General features: G+C 40.1%; 1 protein-coding gene across 2 annotated transcripts; it reads right to left on the bottom strand.

The window, feature by feature from the left end:
* Positions 1-16,404: 16,404 nt before the first annotated feature.
* Positions 16,405-22,003, bottom strand: taf1a (TATA box binding protein (TBP)-associated factor, RNA polymerase I, A). 2 transcript variants are annotated; one of them, XM_068737325.1, is made up of 11 exons: positions 21,753-22,003; positions 20,927-21,126; positions 20,354-20,517; positions 20,119-20,232; positions 19,824-20,025; positions 19,447-19,568; positions 19,010-19,168; positions 18,749-18,815; positions 18,364-18,490; positions 18,106-18,260; positions 16,405-17,334 (listed from the first exon to the last, which is right to left on the bottom strand). In XM_068737325.1, the coding sequence occupies exons 2-11, from the start codon at positions 21,048-21,050 to the stop codon at positions 17,300-17,302; spliced, it is 1,269 nt and encodes a 422-aa protein (XP_068593426.1). In that variant the 5' UTR covers positions 21,051-21,126; positions 21,753-22,003; the 3' UTR covers positions 16,405-17,299. The 2 variants fall into 2 exon arrangements, with proteins under 2 accessions (XP_068593426.1, XP_068593427.1); XM_068737326.1 differs by having other exon boundaries at positions 21,866-22,003.
* Positions 22,004-22,420: the final 417 nt, after the last annotated feature.

The following is a 22,420-nucleotide window of genomic DNA, read 5'->3' as shown; positions in this document are numbered from 1 at the left end:
CGCGGCTTCATTAATATTAAATCTGATCCTTTTTTTTACAGTGAGGTCCGGCCCTGTGGTGGGAGGGATTTGGCCGAGATGTCTGCCTCTGTGGCTGGGTGGGGAGAGGAGGAGGAGGAGGGGGGGAGGGGGGGATGTCGCTTGAACTGCCTTCAGTCCCACGAACGAGCAGGGATGATGTCACTGGCAGCCAATCAAAAGTCTCTCCAGGAGGCTCGAGGAGGAAGACACGGTGCCTTCACGTGCTGCTCGAAACTCTTATCAACGTACAGCAAAATGGAGCTCTATTTTAAGAATACAAAAGAAGAATATAAGAGCTGAGTGCAGCAGTGGCAGACGAGATTAAAGTAAAAGCAAACCAGACATGTACATGATGCGTTCAATGACGCGTCAGTGTTTAAAGGCATGCATCACATGACACTGAAGACATTTTGACTGATGTCACAGTAAGAAAAGCACAGGATTAACCAGGGTCCTGTATTGAACATGATCGCTGTAATATAAAGTACATTTTATTTAATTTAAAAAAAAATCCAACACACCTGTTTTCAATAGGTCCATAAAGATGTGTGTCTTTAAATTGAAATATCTCAATGTCCATTGTCTGTTCATTCCTTTGAAGTATATTTCCTCACTCATCCTTCTGGTCAGAGTTTTTCAGAAGAATCATCTGAAGGCCTGCTGAGCTTGCTAGACGACATCTGTACCTTTATACACTGGTATAGTTTACATTGAATAGAACTTAAATGTTACTCAAACCTGTGTGATAAAACCATGACACACACCTGACAATGCAGTTCTTCTTCTTATTCCCTAACAAAACCAGTTAACCGAGCTGAGGTGAACTATAAAGAGTGTTGAGACGCGTTAGTATTTCTGCACTTCTGGTTCCCTTGTCTCGAAGTCAACTGGTTTCTTGACATTTTTTTGTTAGATGCCTGAGATAGTGTCTGTGGTTAACACACGCTTAAGACATTTTAATGTTTTGTTCTACGATATAAAATATGTCCGCAGACATTAGCTTTTTGTTGAGGGAACCAGCGCGACGACAACTTCCATGGTTGGCCTACAAAAATACGTCATTCCTGCAGCACTCTGTTCCTGGTTGAAATAACACAACTTTAGGGACGTTAGACACTTCAGGCAGCTGTGAGTCACACATGTCTGGCAGGCTGCAAGTTTGTTTGCTTCCTTTCCTCACATACTTTCGACACATCAATTGACCTTTCTTTGTAAAGCTCTACGGGACACATAATGGCTCTTTGAAAGCTGTAACTGTATTGTAAAATGATGAAAGAACAAAAACTTCAAAATAAAGTTCTGGCTTGTGTAAGACAACAAAAGTGACCTGTGTGTGTGAGGTAGGGAGGTAACATTATTGGTACTGTAGGTGTCTTTGGCAGGAGAGCCATTAAGCAAGTGCCAAGTTGGCTGGCTGGACAGTCCCATGACAGCAGGACCCATGTTGCGGTGAAAGGGTCTTGCTGGCTTCAAACCCCAAATATAATCTGAGCTCTCTATTTATCCTCTTTGGCAAACTGAAACAATGCAGGGCATGTATTATTGCCTCTATTATTAGCCCTCTGTACTGTTATTTATAAATGGACACAGCTGATCAAAGCCTATTCAGATTGGATTCCCAGCTACTCCTGTTTCACTTGTGATGAAGGGTAAATGATCAAGGACCCGATGCCTTCAGAGGAGACCCAAACGTTCGGCGTTTGTTCGTTTTTTAAGTATTGTTAATATACTGGGCTTTGTGTGTGTGTGTGTGTGTGTGTGTGTGTGTGTGTGTGTGTGTGTGTGTGTGTGTGTGTGTGTATATATAGATATGTGTTTTGTGATATTTAATCTACTGTCCAATGAAAACTATCTCCAAATTTGATCATTTTAGATTTTTTCTGATAAATTTAGGGATCCTTTATACATTAGTGGAAAGTAATCACATTCACTCACATAATGTACTTAATGGATTAGAGTTTGTAGCATTTGTTTGGGTATCTATTTGCAAAAATGGATTATAATATTCAGAAGTATATTTTCATCAGAGTATAATCATCTGAAACTAAGAATTATTGTGTTTTTCGTTTGCTTAGATTAAGCCATTTATATCGACATTGGGAGCTGGTCCTCTTCACAATGTCCGCCATTTTGCACCGCCATGTTTCTACAGTAGCCCAGAACGGACAAACCAAACACTGGCTCTTTAGAGGGCCTTTCACGTTTTTTTACGCTACCTGAAGGCCACCGTTGTTCTCCAACACACCGTCGAATGCAGAACCATAGGCGGCCGCCATCTGACTTCTGTTGCTCCTGAAGTAGTGTTACCACAGTTTTGTACTCGGCGGCTTTCATTACGGCTGTAATAGAAAGGGAGGAGTGAGCGGCGTGGGGTTTCAGGTGGTTTCAATCTGCAACCACACTGCTAGATGCCACCCTATCCTATACACACTGTCCCTTCATTTACATCTTTAAGGACTATTTTCACTTTACTTTATGCTTATATCCTGCTACATTTCAGAGGGAAGTGTTGTACTTTTTACTCCACTATACATTATCTAACAAATGTAGTGACTAGTGACTTTTCAGCAGAAGATATTACACACAAAACATTTGACCAGTTCAAAAATACTGGTTCATGATGTTCATGATTAAGCCCAAAGAGGTAAAAAGAAAAACAATCCAATATTTTACAAAAAAAAGCAAAGTATCCAAAACTCCCAATAATTATCTCATATGTTGAAAACAACTGGATTAATAGTAGTTAAACATATATTGCTACTTTTGATAATACTTCTGAACTTTTACTTACGAAGGATTTTGAATGCAGCACACATTCAAACATTGGATGCAGCAGGACCTGAGCGGTTATGTAAATTCAACCAGTTCTGCCTGTGTGGCTGGTTTCACTTGGACAAATGTTTGCCGCGCTGACATCATGATATTCTTTCTAGCTGTTGCCAAAGACTTCATGTCTAATGAGAGGCTTACGAATGGCATACATCAAAGAAGGTGAGAGGGGCTACCAAGAACCGAGTCTGCACCATCAAATCATTTTCACAGATTTGATGGTGCAGACTTGGTTTTGATCAGGAGCGTGCGGTTATCATGATGACATGTTAGCGATGTTGATCAGGAACAATTCAGATGCTAACTGGTTACCTGGAAGTCATGCTGGTTCCTAGAAGCACTCAACTCTAATTCAACTGTGGATGAAAGATTTCTGAACCAAAACAGCCTTATGCCTTATATACCACTAATTTGCTTTTCTAAATAAGTCTTGAGATAAATGTAGCCTGATGTATGTTCATTGGCGACATTAGAGCAGGAAGAGCTATATTTTTGTGTTTGGCCTAGGTTTTTGGGGAGAACACAATGGCGATTGATCCTATGGCCCACTGATGAAAGCCCTTGCATTTTGCAGTGTTACAAACTGGGTGTCTTCCTGGGAAAATGCACAAGCTGCTCACAGTTGGTGAGGCGTTTTCTATCACTCAGCAGTGGTTGGTCAGCCAGAGAGGGTAGGCGGAGCTATCCTAACAGACTGAAGTGGCATACTGTTTTTTCCCGCCTCTGCTAGCATTGCAAGTAAACGCTTTCTAAGGCAGATTACAGATGATTCAACTTAAAAGAACAACGTCACACAGGCAGCGCTGTTTGGATCTCTGGGAAGCTGCTTTTCTTGGCAAGACCCACCCTGCATAACACTCAAGCACTGTAGTTCAGGCGTCCATGCTCGCCAAGGTACCGGCAACCCAGTTTGTTCAGGTCGTATGCCCTGACCTAACCACACAGTCAAGATCGATGACTAACCTCAACCAATCGTCTCTGCCTCAAACCAGTTATGCAGGGTGGACCTTGCCAAGAAATGCAGTGAGTCATAATTAACCGTAGGAGTCGCCAAAGAGACCGAAACAGAGATCTTTCGAGATTGTAACTTGGGCAAAGGCCATGTTTATCTCTAACCATAAAAATGACTGGTATAAAGATGTCATTTCTAGGAGACAAAACAACATGCTTTAAAATGTATGGCAAAAATATACTTTTTTTGTAATCATTTGATTATTAAGTTAAACTAGCCAAAATGACTAACACATATGTTGATTTGTTCTCCTTTAAAATGTCAGTGATGTTGCTTTAAAAATGGAAGGACGTCCAAATGACATGAGTACCAGTGATCTCTTCATTCTGTTGTCACAGGAAACTGGGAGCAGGTGGATGTTAAAATGATTGCTGCTGATGAAAAGTTTACAGATGTTATAAACCCTTTTTTTATTTCATTTTGAACGCTCAACAGGAAGAGAAACCTTGTTTTACAACCTTTTTCTCCCTCTTGAACCGGATTGAGCCGACTATCTTCCTTCATAAATGTCAGCCCATGGAAAACATGACACATTGCGGCTTTGTGTATCAGTTTAGAGATCACACACGCGATGTGAGATAATGTCAAACTTTGATGTAAAACACAGTCAAGTGGTTTTGTCTTTTTTTAATTTTTTTGCTCGTCATGGAAAATATGACTGATCGTGGTGCGGTATTTTCTGGCCCAGATGAAAGACCCAAAACCACTTCCTGGTTGCAGCGAGGTGCCGACTCAATGTCACATTTAAAAGAGAGCGCAGGAAGATCTCAAGCTAATGTAACCTTCGAAACCAGTTGTCATACGGTACATTTACAAAAGACCCTGAAGACGGTGTTTGACTTACAAATTAGCCAATTTACTAATTGCTGGTTTTAGTTTTTAATATGCAAAAGACTGGCCCCCTCGCTCCCAGTATTTCATCCCATCTGGCCATTAACTTCATTCCTTATTCAGGGCTGAGGATTTAAGAAATGGACAAACGTTGCTACTGATGGTTTCTAAGAAGGAACGGCACAGATGGGCCTACTGCAGACTCAACAGCTTGAAAAGCAACATGTCCAGCAATGGCAAAAAAACGGACACTGCCAAAGACTCAACAGCCTGTCAACCTATGCCCCTTTACTTTTTGCATATTTATCAGCTCCGAGTCCGCTAACACAATGCAACACACAGCTTCAAACGTGTCTAGCCTCTCGAAACTTACTGGGCTGCTCTTCCTTAACCGAGGGGATACAGCTTTCCATGATTACATTCTGTTCATCATTAATGCTCGGGCCGTGTGACCATCCTCGTACAAAAAAAAAAAAGTGTCTGAGCTTTCAAAGCCCTAGTCCCCAAAAAAGTAAATAATAATAATAATTAAAAAAAAACGACAGCCCAGTCTGTCGATGCATTATGGTGCCTCCCTCTGAAATACTGTCACACCATGACTGCTTGTCTTTGTTTATTTCTCTCTTTTTTTTCTTGGATGGAAAGTCGTTTCCCTCTATAAACCTTTGTAAATACTCATAGCATCAAAACACGAGTTTCTGAGTTTGATATGTATTTCGGGTTCGGTGAGAAAAGTCCCTAAAATACTCTGTAATATTTTAAGATCTGATAAGATCGGTGACTGTACCCAACATGTAAACTTGGCAAACACATAGGTTTTATCTCACACAGAGAAGTAATTATTAGTCACCACTACACCAACATAGTGTGGAAAAATGTCAGAAGTCCAAAATTGGTAACAACTTGTAAATCTTTGTTTGAAGCAAGGGAGAGCTTACTCTTCACGTTGTGCTACATGGATGCTGGAACAACTGCTCTTTAAAAGTTGAGTTATATTGACAAGGCATTATAGAACAGATAAAAACTGACAAAAAATGTAGCTTATTTCTGAAGGAATAGTTGGTAATAACCATGAGTTATGATCAAACACAAACCACAAAATGAGCATTAAACAGAAATAACAGAAGCGTACATTTCAACTGCTTTCATCTTTTACTATTCAACTGACAATTGAACTGCTCTCAGTGGTTACACATGAAGGGACACTTCAGCTATTTCTCTTTAAATCAACAAACGTCTATTATACAATTTCAAGCACGCTACCAAAAGTTATCCGTTTATTCAAACTGCTTTCGGGGTTTACTCTTCACTCGAAACTTCAACTGACGTATTCTTCTGGTTTATAGGCGTGCATCAATTCTTCTCAGGATTTCACTTCAACTGACATTTTAAAGGTATTCTAAGCACTTTCACCTTAAATGATACTTCACTCTGTTTCACTATTTTAACTCACTCTTTTAACTGACATAACTGTTTTCAAGGATCCACTTCCACTGACATTTCAAATCCTTTCAAAAAAAGGATGATGGAATTATGTAACAGACTGCATCCTATAAACAAGCTAAACAGTGCTTTAAACCGAACCCAGAGCAGTCTAAAATCACAGAAAAACAATTAAATAAGAGCAATCGTCAGTGTATTACTATATCAATGTGTGAAGAAAGAAACTAAATATTAGCAAGACATTTTATCTGGTGATACCAACCTCCTCCAAAACCCTCTCAAAACCCTCAGGGAAGTTCCATCTGAAGGCTTAGAACTACTGAAATTAGCTTATGATTGTAGGCAGTGAAAATAAAACCCCCAAAAAATCCGCCAAATGAACAATGTCCCGTTTAAGTGTTGCAAGTGCGATGAGGCCAGTGTCTGTGACAGATTACCGGGAGAAGTATAGTTTACACCTAACAATAACAGCTCCATCACTGAGCTCATAACAACCCTATTTTCTCCTGAGTTGGGCCAGTCTGCTCAGTATTATTCATTCAAGTTGGCATGTCCCTTCGCCTGAGGAAGGTTGAATCATCCTCACGGTCACTTAGCAACAACCAAATATTGTTTAGTTAACCATCAAAAAATGTAAACATTCTCTCTCCCTTGCTCACGTATATACGCTCGCGCTTATAGTGCATAAAGTTGGCGATGAAGCGTCACTAATCTCGGTAGTGCTTGATATGTACGTACAGTGACAGTGTGTGCTCTTGCAATTTTGGTTTACCTCATGCCCTGATGAAATCTGAGATAATGATCTCAAGAATAGCAAATATTGTCATTCTCCCTGCAGTGGGAGCCCAATTTAATTCTGACCTTATCCCAGAATGGAAGCATATCACACACATGGATGGATTTACACAACTGAGGGTATTAGATGATGTCTTCTGATATTTATACCCATCGCCCACAGTGAGTGTCTGTTTATGAAACGTCTTCTTAGAGGTTATAAACTAAACTTCTCCACCGTGACCCTGGAGTGGAGCAGGCTCATCAGAAATAAATCCGCTGCCCTCAACCTTTTGAAACAAACACAGGAATGACACAAATATAAATAACAATGACTCTCTCTGCAATCGTTGCTAATCATGTCTAAACAGCAACTGTTTCTAGGACAGGGGGGTCACCTGCTGCGTGGCTGTGTGGGAGCCAGGGCCCTTTAGCGCTGCCTGGCTGTCCCACAGGGGGTTGAGGTTTAGCCTCTGTTAGCAGCTGCCTCCATGCTTTGGGAATGGACTGCTCTGGACTATATCTGCAATAATAATACTCTATATTAATGGATGTAATGTAAAGCAAGTCCGGAATTACAGGGCACAGTTATCTGGCTCTGATTAAATGAGAAACTAAGACATTGTTTGTCTTTTTATTGAAGAGGATTGTCAAACGTTAGTTGGTGTTTTTCCCCTTCGTGTCCTCAGGCACAGTTGCTAATACCGCTCATGCTAACTCCTTGGCTTCCCCACATTATTCTACACAAGCTGTTGCAGCTGTCAGACATGTAAAACGCTTCACTTCCTGTATGACAGCGGATGATTTTGCAAGGAAAAACTTACCAGGCACCAGGTGTGTAGAATAGCAAAAACCTCTCGTGAATCGGCTATTGAATAATAGATGCGCTCAGTTATTCAGAGGATAGTATACAAATATTGAACTTTTATAACGGCAGTTGAAGGCAGGCCTTTCACCATAAGCACCATCTACGGCGGACACATAGGAAGACTTGTACAATGGTAAAGTTTGTAAACTTGAACTAAATCCATCCCGCATTTTTTGGTTATGATAGGAAAAGAAAGTTTACAAAATCTTACTCCACCAGTCAATGCGTGAAAATATATAATACATTTTGCATTGTATCCCAATGGAGAAACATATTAAAGCTTTTTGACGCTATTCTCCTGCTACATGTGAAAATGAATTTGCATGCAGTGGAATTTCCTCCTTAAATCAACACCGTTAAGTAGCTCAGCATGATAGCATCAGACTCATATCATTACAGCTGCTTTACGCACGATGGACCAGTACGGTGAATAGCTGCACTTGTAAAGATCGCGTGCAAATGGACCCGTCAGATCAGCCTAAATGACACTGACTGAAACGATGAACTTGTGGGCCTATTTGGCAAAATGATATTACGGTGTCGAACCGGATATACATGCTGTTATGCAAACAGAAAGTGACGAACAGGATGTGACAAACTTGACAAACCGACATCGACTCGGAGCAAAATAGAAGACTATCCCCTTCAGAGACCGTATTTGAAGACAGGTTCCAATCCTGTATCCCATATGTGTCTCCTTTCACATGACCAAAGTCCCACACATACCCAGAATCCATCTGGTGAAATGAATATAAGTACATTTACTCAAGTACTGTACTTAAATACAGTTTGTACTTCTTTTTATTTGACTAGTTACTTTTGACATTAAAAAACATATGATATACTTGTATGGTATGATGCAGTATTATACTACTAATCTAATGAGTAATATACAAAGCATCTAAAAATGGCTACATATTGAAAAAAAATGTACATCAAAATGTTCTTACATGTATTTGTTAGTGATACAAATTGATTTTGAATTCAGGGCTTTTACTTGTAATGGAGTATTATGGACCATGTTGTTTCTACTCTTACTTAAGTAAAAGATCGAAGTACTTGACTGTGAGATGTGGTTGAGAGCTCAAATTTGGGATTTGCCGCGGTCAATAATGATAATAACTTTTACAAGCAATCAATATTGTTACTATTTGTATCTCATTTTGCTGGTGTCTGAATGGGAACAATGGAAAGTCTCTAACAGATCATAATTAAGAAGGAGCAATGTTTAATGTTTAACCTGTGGAAAAACATGCATCTCCAAAACATGAGCTAAGAAAAGTAGCTCTGTTTTGAGACGAAACACTTAATCCTTCAGTTTTCCTGAAAAATTCAAAATCATAGAATTTCCTACTGGTCTACTCACTGAAACAATTAATCGTCATACGTGTTATTCGTCTACCTTCAGTCAACAGCATTAAGTACTGTAGAAAATCTTAACAAAACTCCTCCTGAGAGCACATCACGTGAGCCAACAATCTTTGTTCTCAGATTTCCTCTTCCTTTATCTCAGTCTCCTTGGAAAAAAAACAAATGATGTCCTTTCATGCTCATCTCCTCCTTGTCCTCCACGACTGACAAAGTGGAAGCCTACAAAGCAGGAAAAGCTGATGAGTATGCAAATGTCTGGAGACAGAGAGAGAGAGAGAAATGAAAGCAGAGAGGCAGTAGTGAAGAGTGATATGTGTCATTTGGTGATGTCATCTATCCAAGCGTCCAGGGTGACAGCGGCGGTGGTAACGGCCTGAGTCAGAGGATGACATCAATGCAACAAGCTGTCAGACAGGTTGTGAAAGGGCTTAGTCTCACGCTCCCATTGTCCTCTGGTTTAATGCTGTTATTCAGCCTGCTACCGGCCTTACCATTTGTTAATCTGACCTAACACACTGTTAAACACAGGACAAAGACACACAAACAGCAAATTTAAAGGCCAGCACACGAAAAAAAAAAAAAAAAAAAAAAGGCCAGCAGCGAAATGTCAGCCTGTAATACACCATCACAGCTTTTTGAATACAAAAGAAGAAGCACACAGTTTTGAGTTAGGTCAGGCAATGATAATCCACTCGCAGAGAGATCAAGCAAAGCTTGGATTGATTAGCTCGGTGGTCAGCATCTATATCATGTCGACTCGTGTTTAATTTGTTAGTGTCATTGGAAGAAGTCTGGTGGTATTGTATATTTTTATTGTTGTCAATGAATCCCATGAAAAAGAAAAAAAAACAACAACAATGAACCGATTCTACTAACAATGATTGTCTGTGTGGCCAAAGCCGGATAGACTTCCATTGTTTTCCCGAAAACTATTAAACTCACACATCAATGAGCCACTCTGTTGCACTGGGTGACATGTTCCTTCACTACAATGAACATGGGCACTGTAGTTTATTGTGAGTTGATCACCTGACACCGTCCTGCTGCCATACTTACTACTGCACAACATGTGTATTGATCCACGATTGAAAATAGTCCCCTACTGTGCTTTGATTAACATCAGCTGGACCCTACTGTGGCCAGCTGTTGCAAAAAAATAACCTTTAGGGTGTTACAGACAGGGTAAGGAAGTATTAAATAGTGTTTTTGGTCTTTTAATGTGAATTATTAACAATAAAAAAGATGTAGAATATCACCAAATGTATCCTTCAAGATAAGGACATGGATATCATCAGTTCTTTGAGCTAAATGCTCATGTCAGCCATACCATTAGAGTAAAGTGTTACAGCATGCTAACATCAGCTAATCATCACTAAACGCAAAGTACGGCTGAGGCTGATGGAAATGTCATTTGTTTTGCAAACCAAAGTAGTCGATGATGACTCCACGTGAAAAATGAATGGATCAACAATGTTATTACAATTCACCCTGAGGGAAACATGCATCTCTGCCACACATTTCATGACAATCCTTCCAATAGTTTCTCTCAAAACAACAAATTTGAACCTCATAGTGACACTAGTGGTATATTCAGACGATCACCAAAGTCATTTAGACTTGTCCTCTATAGAACCACGAACATCTGTACAGTTCCATGGCAGTCCATCTAGTAGTTGTTGAGATGTTTCAGTTTGGACCAAAGCGGTGGACCGCTTGTGTGAAAAATGGGTCCAAATACCTGGTTAGTGGTACCAGATTAGTTTGCATCCGTTATTTCTACAGATTACTTATAAAGTGTTGAAAGCTTTGTTTCCACTAATGTCTTTAATAAGCTGTCACCCTGTAGGCAATATCCGAATGACGAGTTTTATGTCAAAGTTACACAATATTGAAAAGTTCAACCATGTTGTCTCAGCTAACAGACATTCAGGGGTTCGACTGAGGAAGTGTTGATTGAGAGAAGGATGAGTAAAAGTGGAAATGTAGAAGCAGACAGACAGAAACTCTCCGGCTCCCACATTCAGTCAAAAACGCACCATGGTGGCTTTGTTTTATTTTCCAACCACACAGTCCCCACACCACAGAGACCTGGTGCGCTGACAAACAAGGCTTCTTTGGGGTCAGGTCAAGCTTGCTCATTCATTGCTCACTGTGCTCACACAGAATTACAGATAAGTACAACATGAGTCAGTGGGCGCATGAGTCAGTGCGGTGTACGTAGTTAACAGGTTGATTTCAGGAAAACCGTTTCATAGAATCGCTCTACCTATCTGAAACTCTACAGGTATAATACCAGAGGATCGCAACCAAGTGTGAATCATTGGCAGACCGTCTGTTTATAAGTGAGTGTGTGTGGGTGCGTTGGTGGATATCACCTCTCAAATTGTATAAATAACCATTATGCTTTATTTAAAAAGGGCAACGGAGTAGGAACCGAAAATCTAAGATTACATGTTTACTGAAAACTATTCATTATCCTCCTCTGTATAGTCAAAACACTCTTTCAGGACAAGAAAGAGGCATAGATTTACAGATGACGTCATGCGAACCCACACAAAAGAGGCCCCCATGTCGAGTAAAATCAAGTTTTATCTTTCAGAGACTCTTTAACACTCTTAAGTCTGAGATGAACACGTTGCATCAGATACACGGACTATGTTGCACTTGACTGGAGTGCCCCCTGCAGGAGAGGGCTATAATGACTCAATTACGAAAATACTTTATTTATGTGGCACTTTTCAAAACCGGGTAGTTCACAGTTACAAATAAAAGAAATTAAGAACATAACAATAACAAAAGATGAAACAGCAAAAAAATAAATTGATTAAATATATTAATCAAAGCTTCGCAAGATTGTTCAAAGGATAAATAAATAAATTGGGGCAAGGAAGCATCATTAAAATGTGTCTGAACAGAAAAATTGTCATTCAACCTGCAATGATTGGTAATTATAATGTAATATATAAATATATAAATATATATATATATATATATATATATATATATATATATATATATATATATATATATTTATTAATTGTATAACAAGGGCTCTGTATTGCCAAGAATCTGGGAAATGATACCCATCATGATATAAAGGTTCGGATTCAATATCAAACTGTCTCAGTATAAATAACACATCGCCATATGCATAAAATCTGAGTCAAATAAAGCCCTGTAACACAAATCTTTGCATGTAAACTATTAATTAATAATGTATACAGTGTTTTTCAGAATTGATACAGTATCAAAAAACATAATAACACGATACTCAAGTGAATTGATATTTCCTTACACCCCTAATTATATTTATAACCTCCGCAAGCGTTAAACTCATGTCCCCGGTCACCTGATGAATTTAAGTCCAATATTTACTCAATTTCTTTGCTCAGTTTTAGGTTTCATGAAAAAAAGTATCTGTCTGTCGAAACAGCTAACCGATCCAGTGTGTTTGCTATCTGTGTCTTGTCTGCTGTTTGACCCTGAGCAGATGTTGTACGGCGAGTTTATCGGAGTTTTGTCTGCTGAAAACAGCTGCATGCTGCTACCAAAAACAATTCGATGAGAGTGGCGAGAGCAAACCAAAACACTTGTTTTGCGTGGGCCAGAAAACCAAAACGATGAGCTGAAGGTTGCTTAAAAGAGCTGACTTGACTAACGACTCCTGTGAGTCGTGTGACTATCGACACTAACGACTCACGGGACCAGGGCGTGACAGACGAGTCGTGTGACTATAGCAACTCACGGGAGTCATGGGACTATATACTAGGACTCGCATGACTGACGTTTACTTTTGATTTTGCTCGGGACACGAACAGCAGTCTCCTGGACAAAAGCCCTGTGTGTGTTGCTTGCTCGACCCGTCCCACTATCTCACTCTTAATACTACATCAGTCGCTCTGGCCGTTTAATAATGACCTCGGCGTTTACATGGTGTGGTGCGTCTGTATCAGACGCCGAGGGGGAACCGACCAATGTGTTTGACGAGTTGGGAGTGAGACCAGTTGGGTTCAACACTATGAGCGACGCCGTCCACATCACACACAGTCATTTGACCCATTCTCGATATATAAAAAAAAAATAAGATTACAGCAGCTTTAATATGGGATTTAAAACACTCCACAGAGGTTGTTAGTGACAAGCTCACCAAGTATGAAACTCAAGCAGAAATGTTGCTTGCCTTTGTTAAAATATTCACTTCTAGATGCAAACCACCCAAAATACTGTCTAGCAAACCAACATAAAAAAAAGGAATCATCTGTAGATTGTGTCACTGCTGTCTTGCCTTTCTTAATAATTGATGCCTGCCTGGAATTCTGTTCTTGCTTCTTTCTTCAGATTTCAGATCATTCAGGGTTGTTGTTTTTTTTTCCCCCACTTGTGCTCCAGTTGGCTGGTCTCCACAGAGCTTGAAGGAAAGTCACAACATTCAGATTGCCACTTATCACACTCAGGCACGCAAGAAATTAAACCTCCATAGCCTTAGGTGAATGCTCGGTTGGTCAAGGCATTTTGCATTTCGGAGTCATTACATTGCTGTTCTGCACTGCTTGTCCTCAGCTTGGAGGGGGGGGGGGGGGGGGGGGGGGGGGGGCAATGTTCGTCTGTGCAACTGTGTGCATGAGCAACATTTCAGGTCCTAAGTATATGTGATTGTCCAGTCCCCAGTGACAATATGAGATCAGACATAAATATATGTAGAAGATGAGCTGTTTATTCCAAAGCCAAATTGTATCCGTCCCTGGATTAAATAGAGCAATCTAAGGAGTCAAGAGGATCAGTTTGTGTTCACCAGCCTGATCTATCCTCACAGTGGGTGCACGGCAGAGAAAGCTCCTGGTCTTGGCACATACACAGAGCTGAGCGCCATCTCCCCAGAAATCAGCTCACAGTCTTTATTCTCCTAATACATTATTGAAAGCTATTTTTGCAGCTGCACTCCAAGAACAAAGAGGTATTGCAGTTGTCACTTTCAACTTTACAGACAGAATGAAGGAAGGATATTTTGGGAATTTTTTTTCTTTTTCTTTTTCTCTTTTACCTCACCCTGACGTTCCCCGAGACTTGACTGACTCCCCTCAAGCAATTTTTGTCGTAGCATCTGCCAGCGTGATGAGTGTGTTTGAAAAAGCCTTTTTGTTATCAAGCTGTTCAAAAGGGCCATCGTAGGCTTGGAATACACCCATTACACGCTGGCTATTTTGCACCAAAGCAAATGTAATTATGATAAGATTTAAAGCTGACTTGTGTAGGATTTTCATTCATGAGTTTTATTCTCATAGTTTGATCTTCAGTTGCATTTTTGAAGATGAATATGAACTTCACGTTCTCCTGTTTTATCTCTTTCCTGCTTGTAGCATGCAGCACTGGCGAACACATCAGTATGTTAAGTCCAAATTGCATGGTTGAATTATCACACTTTCTCCCTCTTTCCCCTCCACGCTCTAACCATAGCAGACTTCAAATGTCTTGCGGAGTTACTGAGATGTTACACTGTCACTGTGCAAGTCTGGATTTTAGGTTACAAATCCTCAGAGCCCAGCAGACCGACCAAGCGAGACCCTGAGTCACCAACTGCAGTGTGTGTGTGTGTGTGTGTGTGTGTGTGTGTGTTGTGTTTTGTGTGCTTGAAGAGGAGGGAGTGAGACTGTAAGTGAAGGGAAAACTCAATTAATGTCAGCCTCACAAAACAAAGCAACAGCCAGGGCCCTCTCTACGCCAGGCATCAAATTAAAACATCTCTCCTTACACCATTTGTTTTGGTTTTTTTATATCTGTAGCAAATGGATTCAGTCTGCAACCTGCGCCGATGATTAATTACACTACAATTATTATGCCTGTCAGTTTACAGTGGGGTTAGGCCTAAGATGCTCCCAGAGCTAGAGGAGGTATAAAGGGCCTGTTAGAGTCATCAAATAAGCCCACAGAGAAAGGACTTTTTTTCTTCTTTTTTTTTTTTTTTTACCTGATAGATTTTACAGTATGTCCCATCAACCTTGGGGTGCATTCCAAGATGAGCATAAATCATCCTCTTTCCTCTTCGGCTGACCACGCTGGTGGAACCATGGGGAGCTACTTTCGTAGCCAGTAGCACCAGTGGATGTACTCAGCAGCTTGTAAATGTGCAACACTCCCTCCACCTCCCGTTATTCTCCCAGCCTGTTAAAAGTAGAAACAAGTGTGTTCAAGTGAACAGGATGAAGAAAGATTACATCAATAATAAATGGAATGAGGCGCCGTCATTTGTCAGGTGCAGTATTTGCTGAATTAAAAAAATACGACAACAAAAAAAACATTACTGTCAACAAATTAAATTCTAAATAGATTTTTCATATTTATATTAATGTATCGTCACGTATTCCTATTGCCCTCTGCTACTTCTTAACCAAGTACACGTGGACAGTGTAGACTTGTTAGCAGCCAGGTCACTCTGCCCCAGACTCCTGCTGCTGCCTCGAGATGGAACAATACGCTGACGGCTGCAACGGGGACACCTTTTGCTGCCTGTGACTCTCTGTGATCCATAATTGGGTGATTACGTCTACCTCTGAGGTCACACAGTTCTCCAGTTCCCAGGGAGGAATTGAAACCTAAACCAACCAGGTCCTTTTTGAAATATTTAATTCAAACTTAATACCTCTAGTGATGGAAGAGGCGAGGTGAGGAGCTGCAAACTACAATTGCCAAAGAAGCTCCTTTGAGGGACCTTTGAATGGGTGGGAGTACAATAGGACCCGAGACAGGAGAGTCTATACTATTAATCACCGGTCCAAAAGAAGAAACCGTATGCTTAAACATCAAGGCAAGACACCAAACCCCCCCAACAGAGCCACTCCACGACAGAGAACAGTGGAACCACTGTGAGCATCTGTGTCGGTGATTAAAAAATGAAAAGCTCCAGAAAAATGCATGCTTTATAAAAAAAAAAAAAAGGTCACAAGGACACGATCCAAAGCAGTGACCAGCTCCTAACTCCATCCTCTTCACTGCTCCCCGAGTTTTGAATTTTCAAAACGACATGTGTTATGTATTCCCAGATCCCTTCTGCAGCTGCTCCTGTGGTCGGGCAAGTGCTTTGGGCTTTGGTTTATGTAATGACTGCAAAGCAACACACACACACACACACACACACACACACACACACACACACACACACACACACATACAGTACGGCTCACTGAGTTGCTGCATGGCCAACATTGTGGCAAGCCGAAACAGAATCATTACAAACACTTCCACTTATTAAATTGGCCTGCTGCTGGATGCAAGACTTTATTTCATGGTTGGGTCTTTAAAGGACGGTAAGCAGAGCGTTTGAAGGCCAGGATAGCGTCATTAGAAACACACAAAATTCTCCTTTTATTTATAGAAATAGATATCAAAATATACAAGCCTCTTTGTGAAACTCAAGATTGACAGTGTTGCATATACTGCATGTGTGTGTGTATAAAATACAAGCTGACCACAAGTCCATTATGATGTCTCACTGAAGGCCCGTCTCACATTCAGGGCAAAAGGACTCATACTACCTGTCTTTGGTCTGTCCCACTTACTTTAACGTATGCACATGATGTTGCTGAAAGCTCTGTGTTGATTATTCTGGCTGACGACAGACTTGACAAAGAGAATCTCCCCAAGGCTGACTGTGTTGTGACCTTAAAGCCCCCCTCCCGAACAGCAGTTAAAAGGGCAGCTGAGGTCAGAGTGAGACTCTGCTTCCATGAAATTGTTGACAGAAACCAGCACCAAACAAACACGAACGCTGACATTCAGAGCCACACTCACACAAAATGAGGGTGGTCGTACCCTTCAGATACTCAGTGCAAAGAAATACTGAACAAGAGCTCCACTTAGTGGGCAAAAACTAAAACTCAATTAACTAACATAATGAAACACACAAAAAAAAAAAGAAATTAATCAAATATAGAGGCTCATTTTTGCATCATGTGTGTCAGTGAAGCTGAACAATATTGTCTCACTCAAAAGAAATCTCGCCAAGATAAACAACATGTAAAAAATGAAGACTTTTGCTCTTCATTAGGAGGTCTTTGCTGTGTTGTCTTCTGGTAGCATCTCAGCTCTGCTCTGTTCTTGGTTGACAATTAAAGACATTCTGTCTTTGAGTTCTTCTCTCTGTCTCTCTCCACTGGTTACCCGTCAAGCTGTGCGTATTTGAGCATTAGGTCTGTAAGGAGAAAGACATCGACACATAAAGATCTACATCAGATGTACAGATTTAACACAGAATTTAACTGTTTTCTGACTAGTTGAGCGCTTTTAAACAAATCAAAGCACTATAGTTTTTTCTTCATTCAATTAATACGGCGACTTCTATAGAGATAATGAACCATGTGTTTACTCCGCACAGTGAAGCTGTTTGCCTCACTGTGTGGAAGTGACTGGGATCGTCATTTAACGGGTAAAGGTGTTATTTTATGACTTTGCCTTTTTAAAAAGGGGATAGTTTGGATTCGCCAAAGTCACACAATTACACAAATACAGCTTACACGTTCTTTTTTTTTTTTTTTTTAAGTGGGCCTTTCTTGTAGGTAATTTTATTTTTTTTTGCCGCCCTCATCCAAAGCAGTGCATTGCTTTGCTGCCGACTGCCTCCTACTGTAGGTAATACACTGACGATGGATAAGTACGTCATACGAGCCCATTTCAAAAAAAGCGTTACTATCCCTTTAAACTGTGAAATCCTAAAATACAGGGTTGAGTTTCCCGCGAGAAGCTAGGGCTTAAAAAGCTAATTTTGCATCTTGTAAAATTTGCCACGGTGGTAACTGTGGAAGTGCAACAGGTGTCAGTGATTGTCATCAGATCTCACAATGAAACTTTCAAGACAAACTTCACTGTTAGCATAAAATTTGTATTTCTAGGCAAATGTTGTGTTACAGTAAGCAATACTTCCAGAAGTGATTTTTTTTTTTTTTGCACAGGCACAACTTCTTACCGGGGCAAAGGATTTTTGTCAGTGACGCCTTCACTTCCTTGAGCTCCGGGTTCTGCTGAGAGTCTTTCCTGGCGTGGAAGCTCGTGAAGTGCAGCGCAGGCCACCAGTCTTTTCTTGCAGCCATCTTTGCAGCGACAGAGTCCCTCCAGTCTTCTCTGTCGTGAAACACAAATACACAGTACGACTGGGATCAGCAACAATAAACTGCAGTCTGTCAAAAACTAGAGCTTCCAATTTTACAAACTTTTAATACGCAACTGTAACTGTAGTTTCTGAATGATGGCCTTTAAAAGCTTCCACACATCCAGGTTGCTCCTCCAGCAGGCGAAGTCCAGCAGTTCCAGAACGACTCCTAAAGCTTTCTGGGTGTCCGATGTTTTTTTCTCTGAAAAACAAAAACGCATTAAAAAAATTGATACTATGGAACAAAGAAAATGATATAAGGAGATGTGGCTCTGACATAATAGGACGTATATTTTCATATATCAGAACAATACGCCTCTTGATGTTTCCAGTCAGACATCGCTCAGTGAAAAATAACTCAAATTAACGTTTTTTTTTCTCATGAATTTGATTCATTTGAATTGTGTGTTTAGTTAATTATCTGGCAAGACTTTTAATTTAAGAACGAATTAGCTTTTACCTGACTGAAGCAGGAGAGAGCTGTACTCCAACATCAACTCATGGCTTGGGACTGATACATGGAGGACCTACGGCATTAGGAAGTCATGTTTCATAGATGCATTTGACAAAGAGTATTTATGTGTGCCTAATTGCACATCTTATAACTGTAAGGCACAACTTCTAGTTCAACAAAATGAAAATGCTCATTTCACCGGGATCATATCTCTCTTTATAATACAGTACATCGGTATAAATGCAGTGCTTTTGTATCCGGTTATACCTTCAATACTTTCATCAGTTTTCTCTCGGAAGCATTTTGCCGCTTTAAGTACTGGTACAGGTAGACATGCGCGTTGGGATTGGGTGGGAAAGTGCTGTCGTATGCGTAATCATTCAGCACCCTTAAAGCCTCCTCGTGATCCTCATAGAACTCCAGCATCTGCCACATTTAAAACAGACGTATTACAAGCAGTCGGGACATTTAGCAAACCTGATGGGAACATTTGAAAACATGAAAGAGTTCTAAAACCAAGAGCATGAAACGGACTCATGACATTGAAGTGAGTCTAGGGAAGTGATTTTTTTTTACATTTTTGCTTAGAATTGACTTAAATGATTTATCAATTATCCAAATTGTTGCCAATTATTTCAGTTTAATGTTATATTAAACATATATGTTTCTTTAATTAAATCAGGCAGTTGGGAATGAGCTCCTACCTCAACGTAGCTCAGTATGAAGGGATCCCAGACGCCAGGTTTTTTCAAAATCTCCTTTAGATTCACAGAGGCCTGTCTGAAGTAGTTGTGCATGTCTTGGTTTTCACCACAGTCGGGATACTCTGAAACACAAGGGTCAGTTCACACAAACAATTAAGAGATTTTTTTCAAACATCGAATTGCACCAGAGAGCATGTTGGGTCAAGATTGCTCACTGAAATAAGATCCCTACAACTTGATTGCCTCTTTATCTGAGTAATTACTAGGTCTGACCTGTAGGTGGCAGTGTGACATCACACAAGAGCTTGCATCAGGCCCGCGAAACTGACACAAGTAAATAATGGATGCTTTGGGTGTTAGGCAGTGTATCACCTTACCAGTGTTGTTGATGTAGGTAAACTTTTTGTCACACCAGATCAGATAATCCAGTAAGCTCCTGTAGGCGTGGACCAGCTTGATCCTCTGATACTGAGCTGCTGACTCCTTCCCATGCCTCCAACTTTCAGCAACAGACAGCTGATGCTTTGCATCCTCGATGTGACCGTTATGCAGCAGGTGGAATGAATGTTCCAGAGAGATCTAGAGACGCAAAGGAACAGGTGTCAGATGTCTTTCACTGATGTAAAAAAAAAATTTAAAAGTGTGTGTAAGCAGGTCTACTAGCTTACGTACCATGAGGAAATGTTTAACTCCTGAGTGTTTCATCCGTTCATAGATGTTGTTGTAGTCTTCCATCTTTGAGTTGGGGTGATGGTGAAGGATCTCAGCGCTGATTCTCCAAATAAGCTGGTGTTGAAATTGCAAAAAAGAGAGTTAATATCAAGGATGTGGAAACTTGCCTAGTGTTTTATCAAATTGTGAAACAAAAACATACTAAAGCAGAAAAAAAAAAAAAAAAAAAACATACCTCCTTATACTGCTGAGCTTTGCCATTGGTTGGGTCCTCCAACATCTGTGGGTAACATGCCATATATTCTGCGGCCTCTTGCCACCTATGGTGCAGCAGGGCTTCTCTGATCAGCTCCAGACAGGCTCTGGTACTCTTGTGAAACCCAGTTTCCCTCGGTGTCTCTTTGGATGAAATAAAGTTATTATTTTTACGATGAATGCATTAGTCCAAAACATTAACTACTATATGTTCTATAGCAGTTTTACATAAACCCCTAACAGAAACAACATTTTCTATAATAATCCTATGATTTATTTTACTAAAATTCTGATTTAATTGTACTAAGTTACACTGATTGGAAGAAGATTCTTCAGTTAAAAAAATGTACTTCCCAGTGTTTCTGGTGACAATCAATGAAATGAGACGTTGTTTCTGAATTTCTTCTAACGTATCTTTCGTAATAGATGTTATGTTATAAATCAGCCAACATATTCACTGATGACAATATGTCTGAAATTGGCCGATATATCAGCCAGGACGATTTATCAGTTTAGTTCTATTAGATTATATATTGGAAAGGGAACAACTCACCTGCATGCATGGCATTAACCAGAGGGAGCTTTGATGTCTTCCCTTTGGAAGAGGTGTCGTCTGAGGAATCGTTGTCATCCTCTAAGTCTTCAAGCGGCCCAAGCTCTCTTTGCAAGTCGTCCATGATGATCACAGCAGCAGACTCGGGTTCGACAGCTGCCCTTTATCACTCGCTCTGACGCTCAGTGTGTGACGGCCGCCTACAGGGAGAAAAAAACGTGTGTTCAGCCACCAAACTAACTTACAAGACATGAAGTCATTCTTTAAAAAAAAAAAAAATAAATAAATATATATATATATATATATATATATATATATATATATACACACACAAACACACACACACACACACACACACACACACACACAAACACACACACAATTTACTATAATGTTAGACAAGGAAATGCAGAAGTTTTTCAGATTTGCGAGGCTGAAACATGCATTGACTTGATGACTTAAACAATTATATGATTATAAAAATATCTGCCGATTAATTTATTGTCAATCAACTAATCGAAAAATCGTTTCAGCTCTGGAGCTAACTGCTTTGTAATTAAGGTGTGATTTCAGACACACGGACGCACACCAGTGCTAGTATCGTGTTATGATCTTTTAGACTTCAGGTAACTTTAGTGTAGAATCTTATGGATGGTGTTACTGCAGAAGAGAAGAATGTGTATTCCTGTAACTTGAGGCTAACACACTTCTCACAATCGTTTTGAATAGACGTCACCACCTATAAATCTATTACTGTATAATTAATATATATGTGTGACTGTATCACTGTTATTCTCTTGTAAAACAAAGCTGGGTGAGTTCCTACCTGCTGAGCAGTAACGTTAACGACACTCGGATGTAAGGTAGACAACGTGCCGATGCTAAATCAACAGCTAAGATTAGCCTGCACCGGTGAGCTAACATTCAAATCTAACGTACAAGTAAGTACTCATTCAGACGTTGAGTCTCTGCTGTTGTTGAACAATCGATGCTATGCGGTGTCTTCTATTGTAGATTAATGTGACTTCCACATGTTGTTAACTATTCACCACTTTGCTCTTTGGGCAGTAGCTAAGGAAGTAGACAGAGAAGCTGCACGCCTATTGGCTGATGTGGCCGGAAAAGGCGGAGCTTAGAGCTGCTTCTTTTTCTCTAACCTGAGGTGACAGAAAAGATTAATGTTTCAGAAACTGGGCTTCTGTATGCTATTTTCTGTTTAACACGTTTTGTTCAAACGTTTTGTTCCAACTTGACATTTGAAATGGCCAATATTTAGTTCAGTATATAGTTAATGTCAATGTTTTTACAATGCTATTTCTTATTTACCTCTCTGAGTGTCATGCTTTTTGTTTTGTGATTTGTATGTGTGATGGTAAAGTCCCACTATCTATCTATCTATCTATCTATCTATCTATCTATCTATCTATCTATCTTGAAGTGGTGTGTGCAAACGTTAAATGGATCACATGTTGAAAGGATCAAAGGTTTTGTTAA

This window comes from Cebidichthys violaceus, unplaced genomic scaffold, assembly GCF_023349555.1.
Source record: "Cebidichthys violaceus isolate CVI_PGR_0920_01 unplaced genomic scaffold, fCebVio1.0.p SCAF_78, whole genome shotgun sequence".
Lineage (NCBI taxonomy): Eukaryota > Metazoa > Chordata > Actinopteri > Perciformes > Stichaeidae > Cebidichthys > Cebidichthys violaceus.
This window is presented reverse-complemented; position numbering and strand designations above follow the sequence as displayed.

What these genes read in the sequence shown, in the direction of transcription:
- taf1a (XM_068737325.1), bottom strand. Translation starts at nt 21,050, where the DNA reads ATGGACGACTTGCAAAGAGAGCTTGGGCCGCTTGAAGACTTAGAGGAT. An exon ending in TCATACTGAGCTACGTTGAG is followed by an intron (nt 19,169 to 19,446) that starts GTAGGAGCTCAT and finishes TAAATGTGGCAG; the next exon opens with ATGCTGGAGTTCTATGAGGA. An exon ending in ATTCAGAAACTACAGTTACA is followed by an intron (nt 18,261 to 18,363) that starts GTTGCGTATTAA and finishes GTTTCACGACAG; the next exon opens with AGAAGACTGGAGGGACTCTG.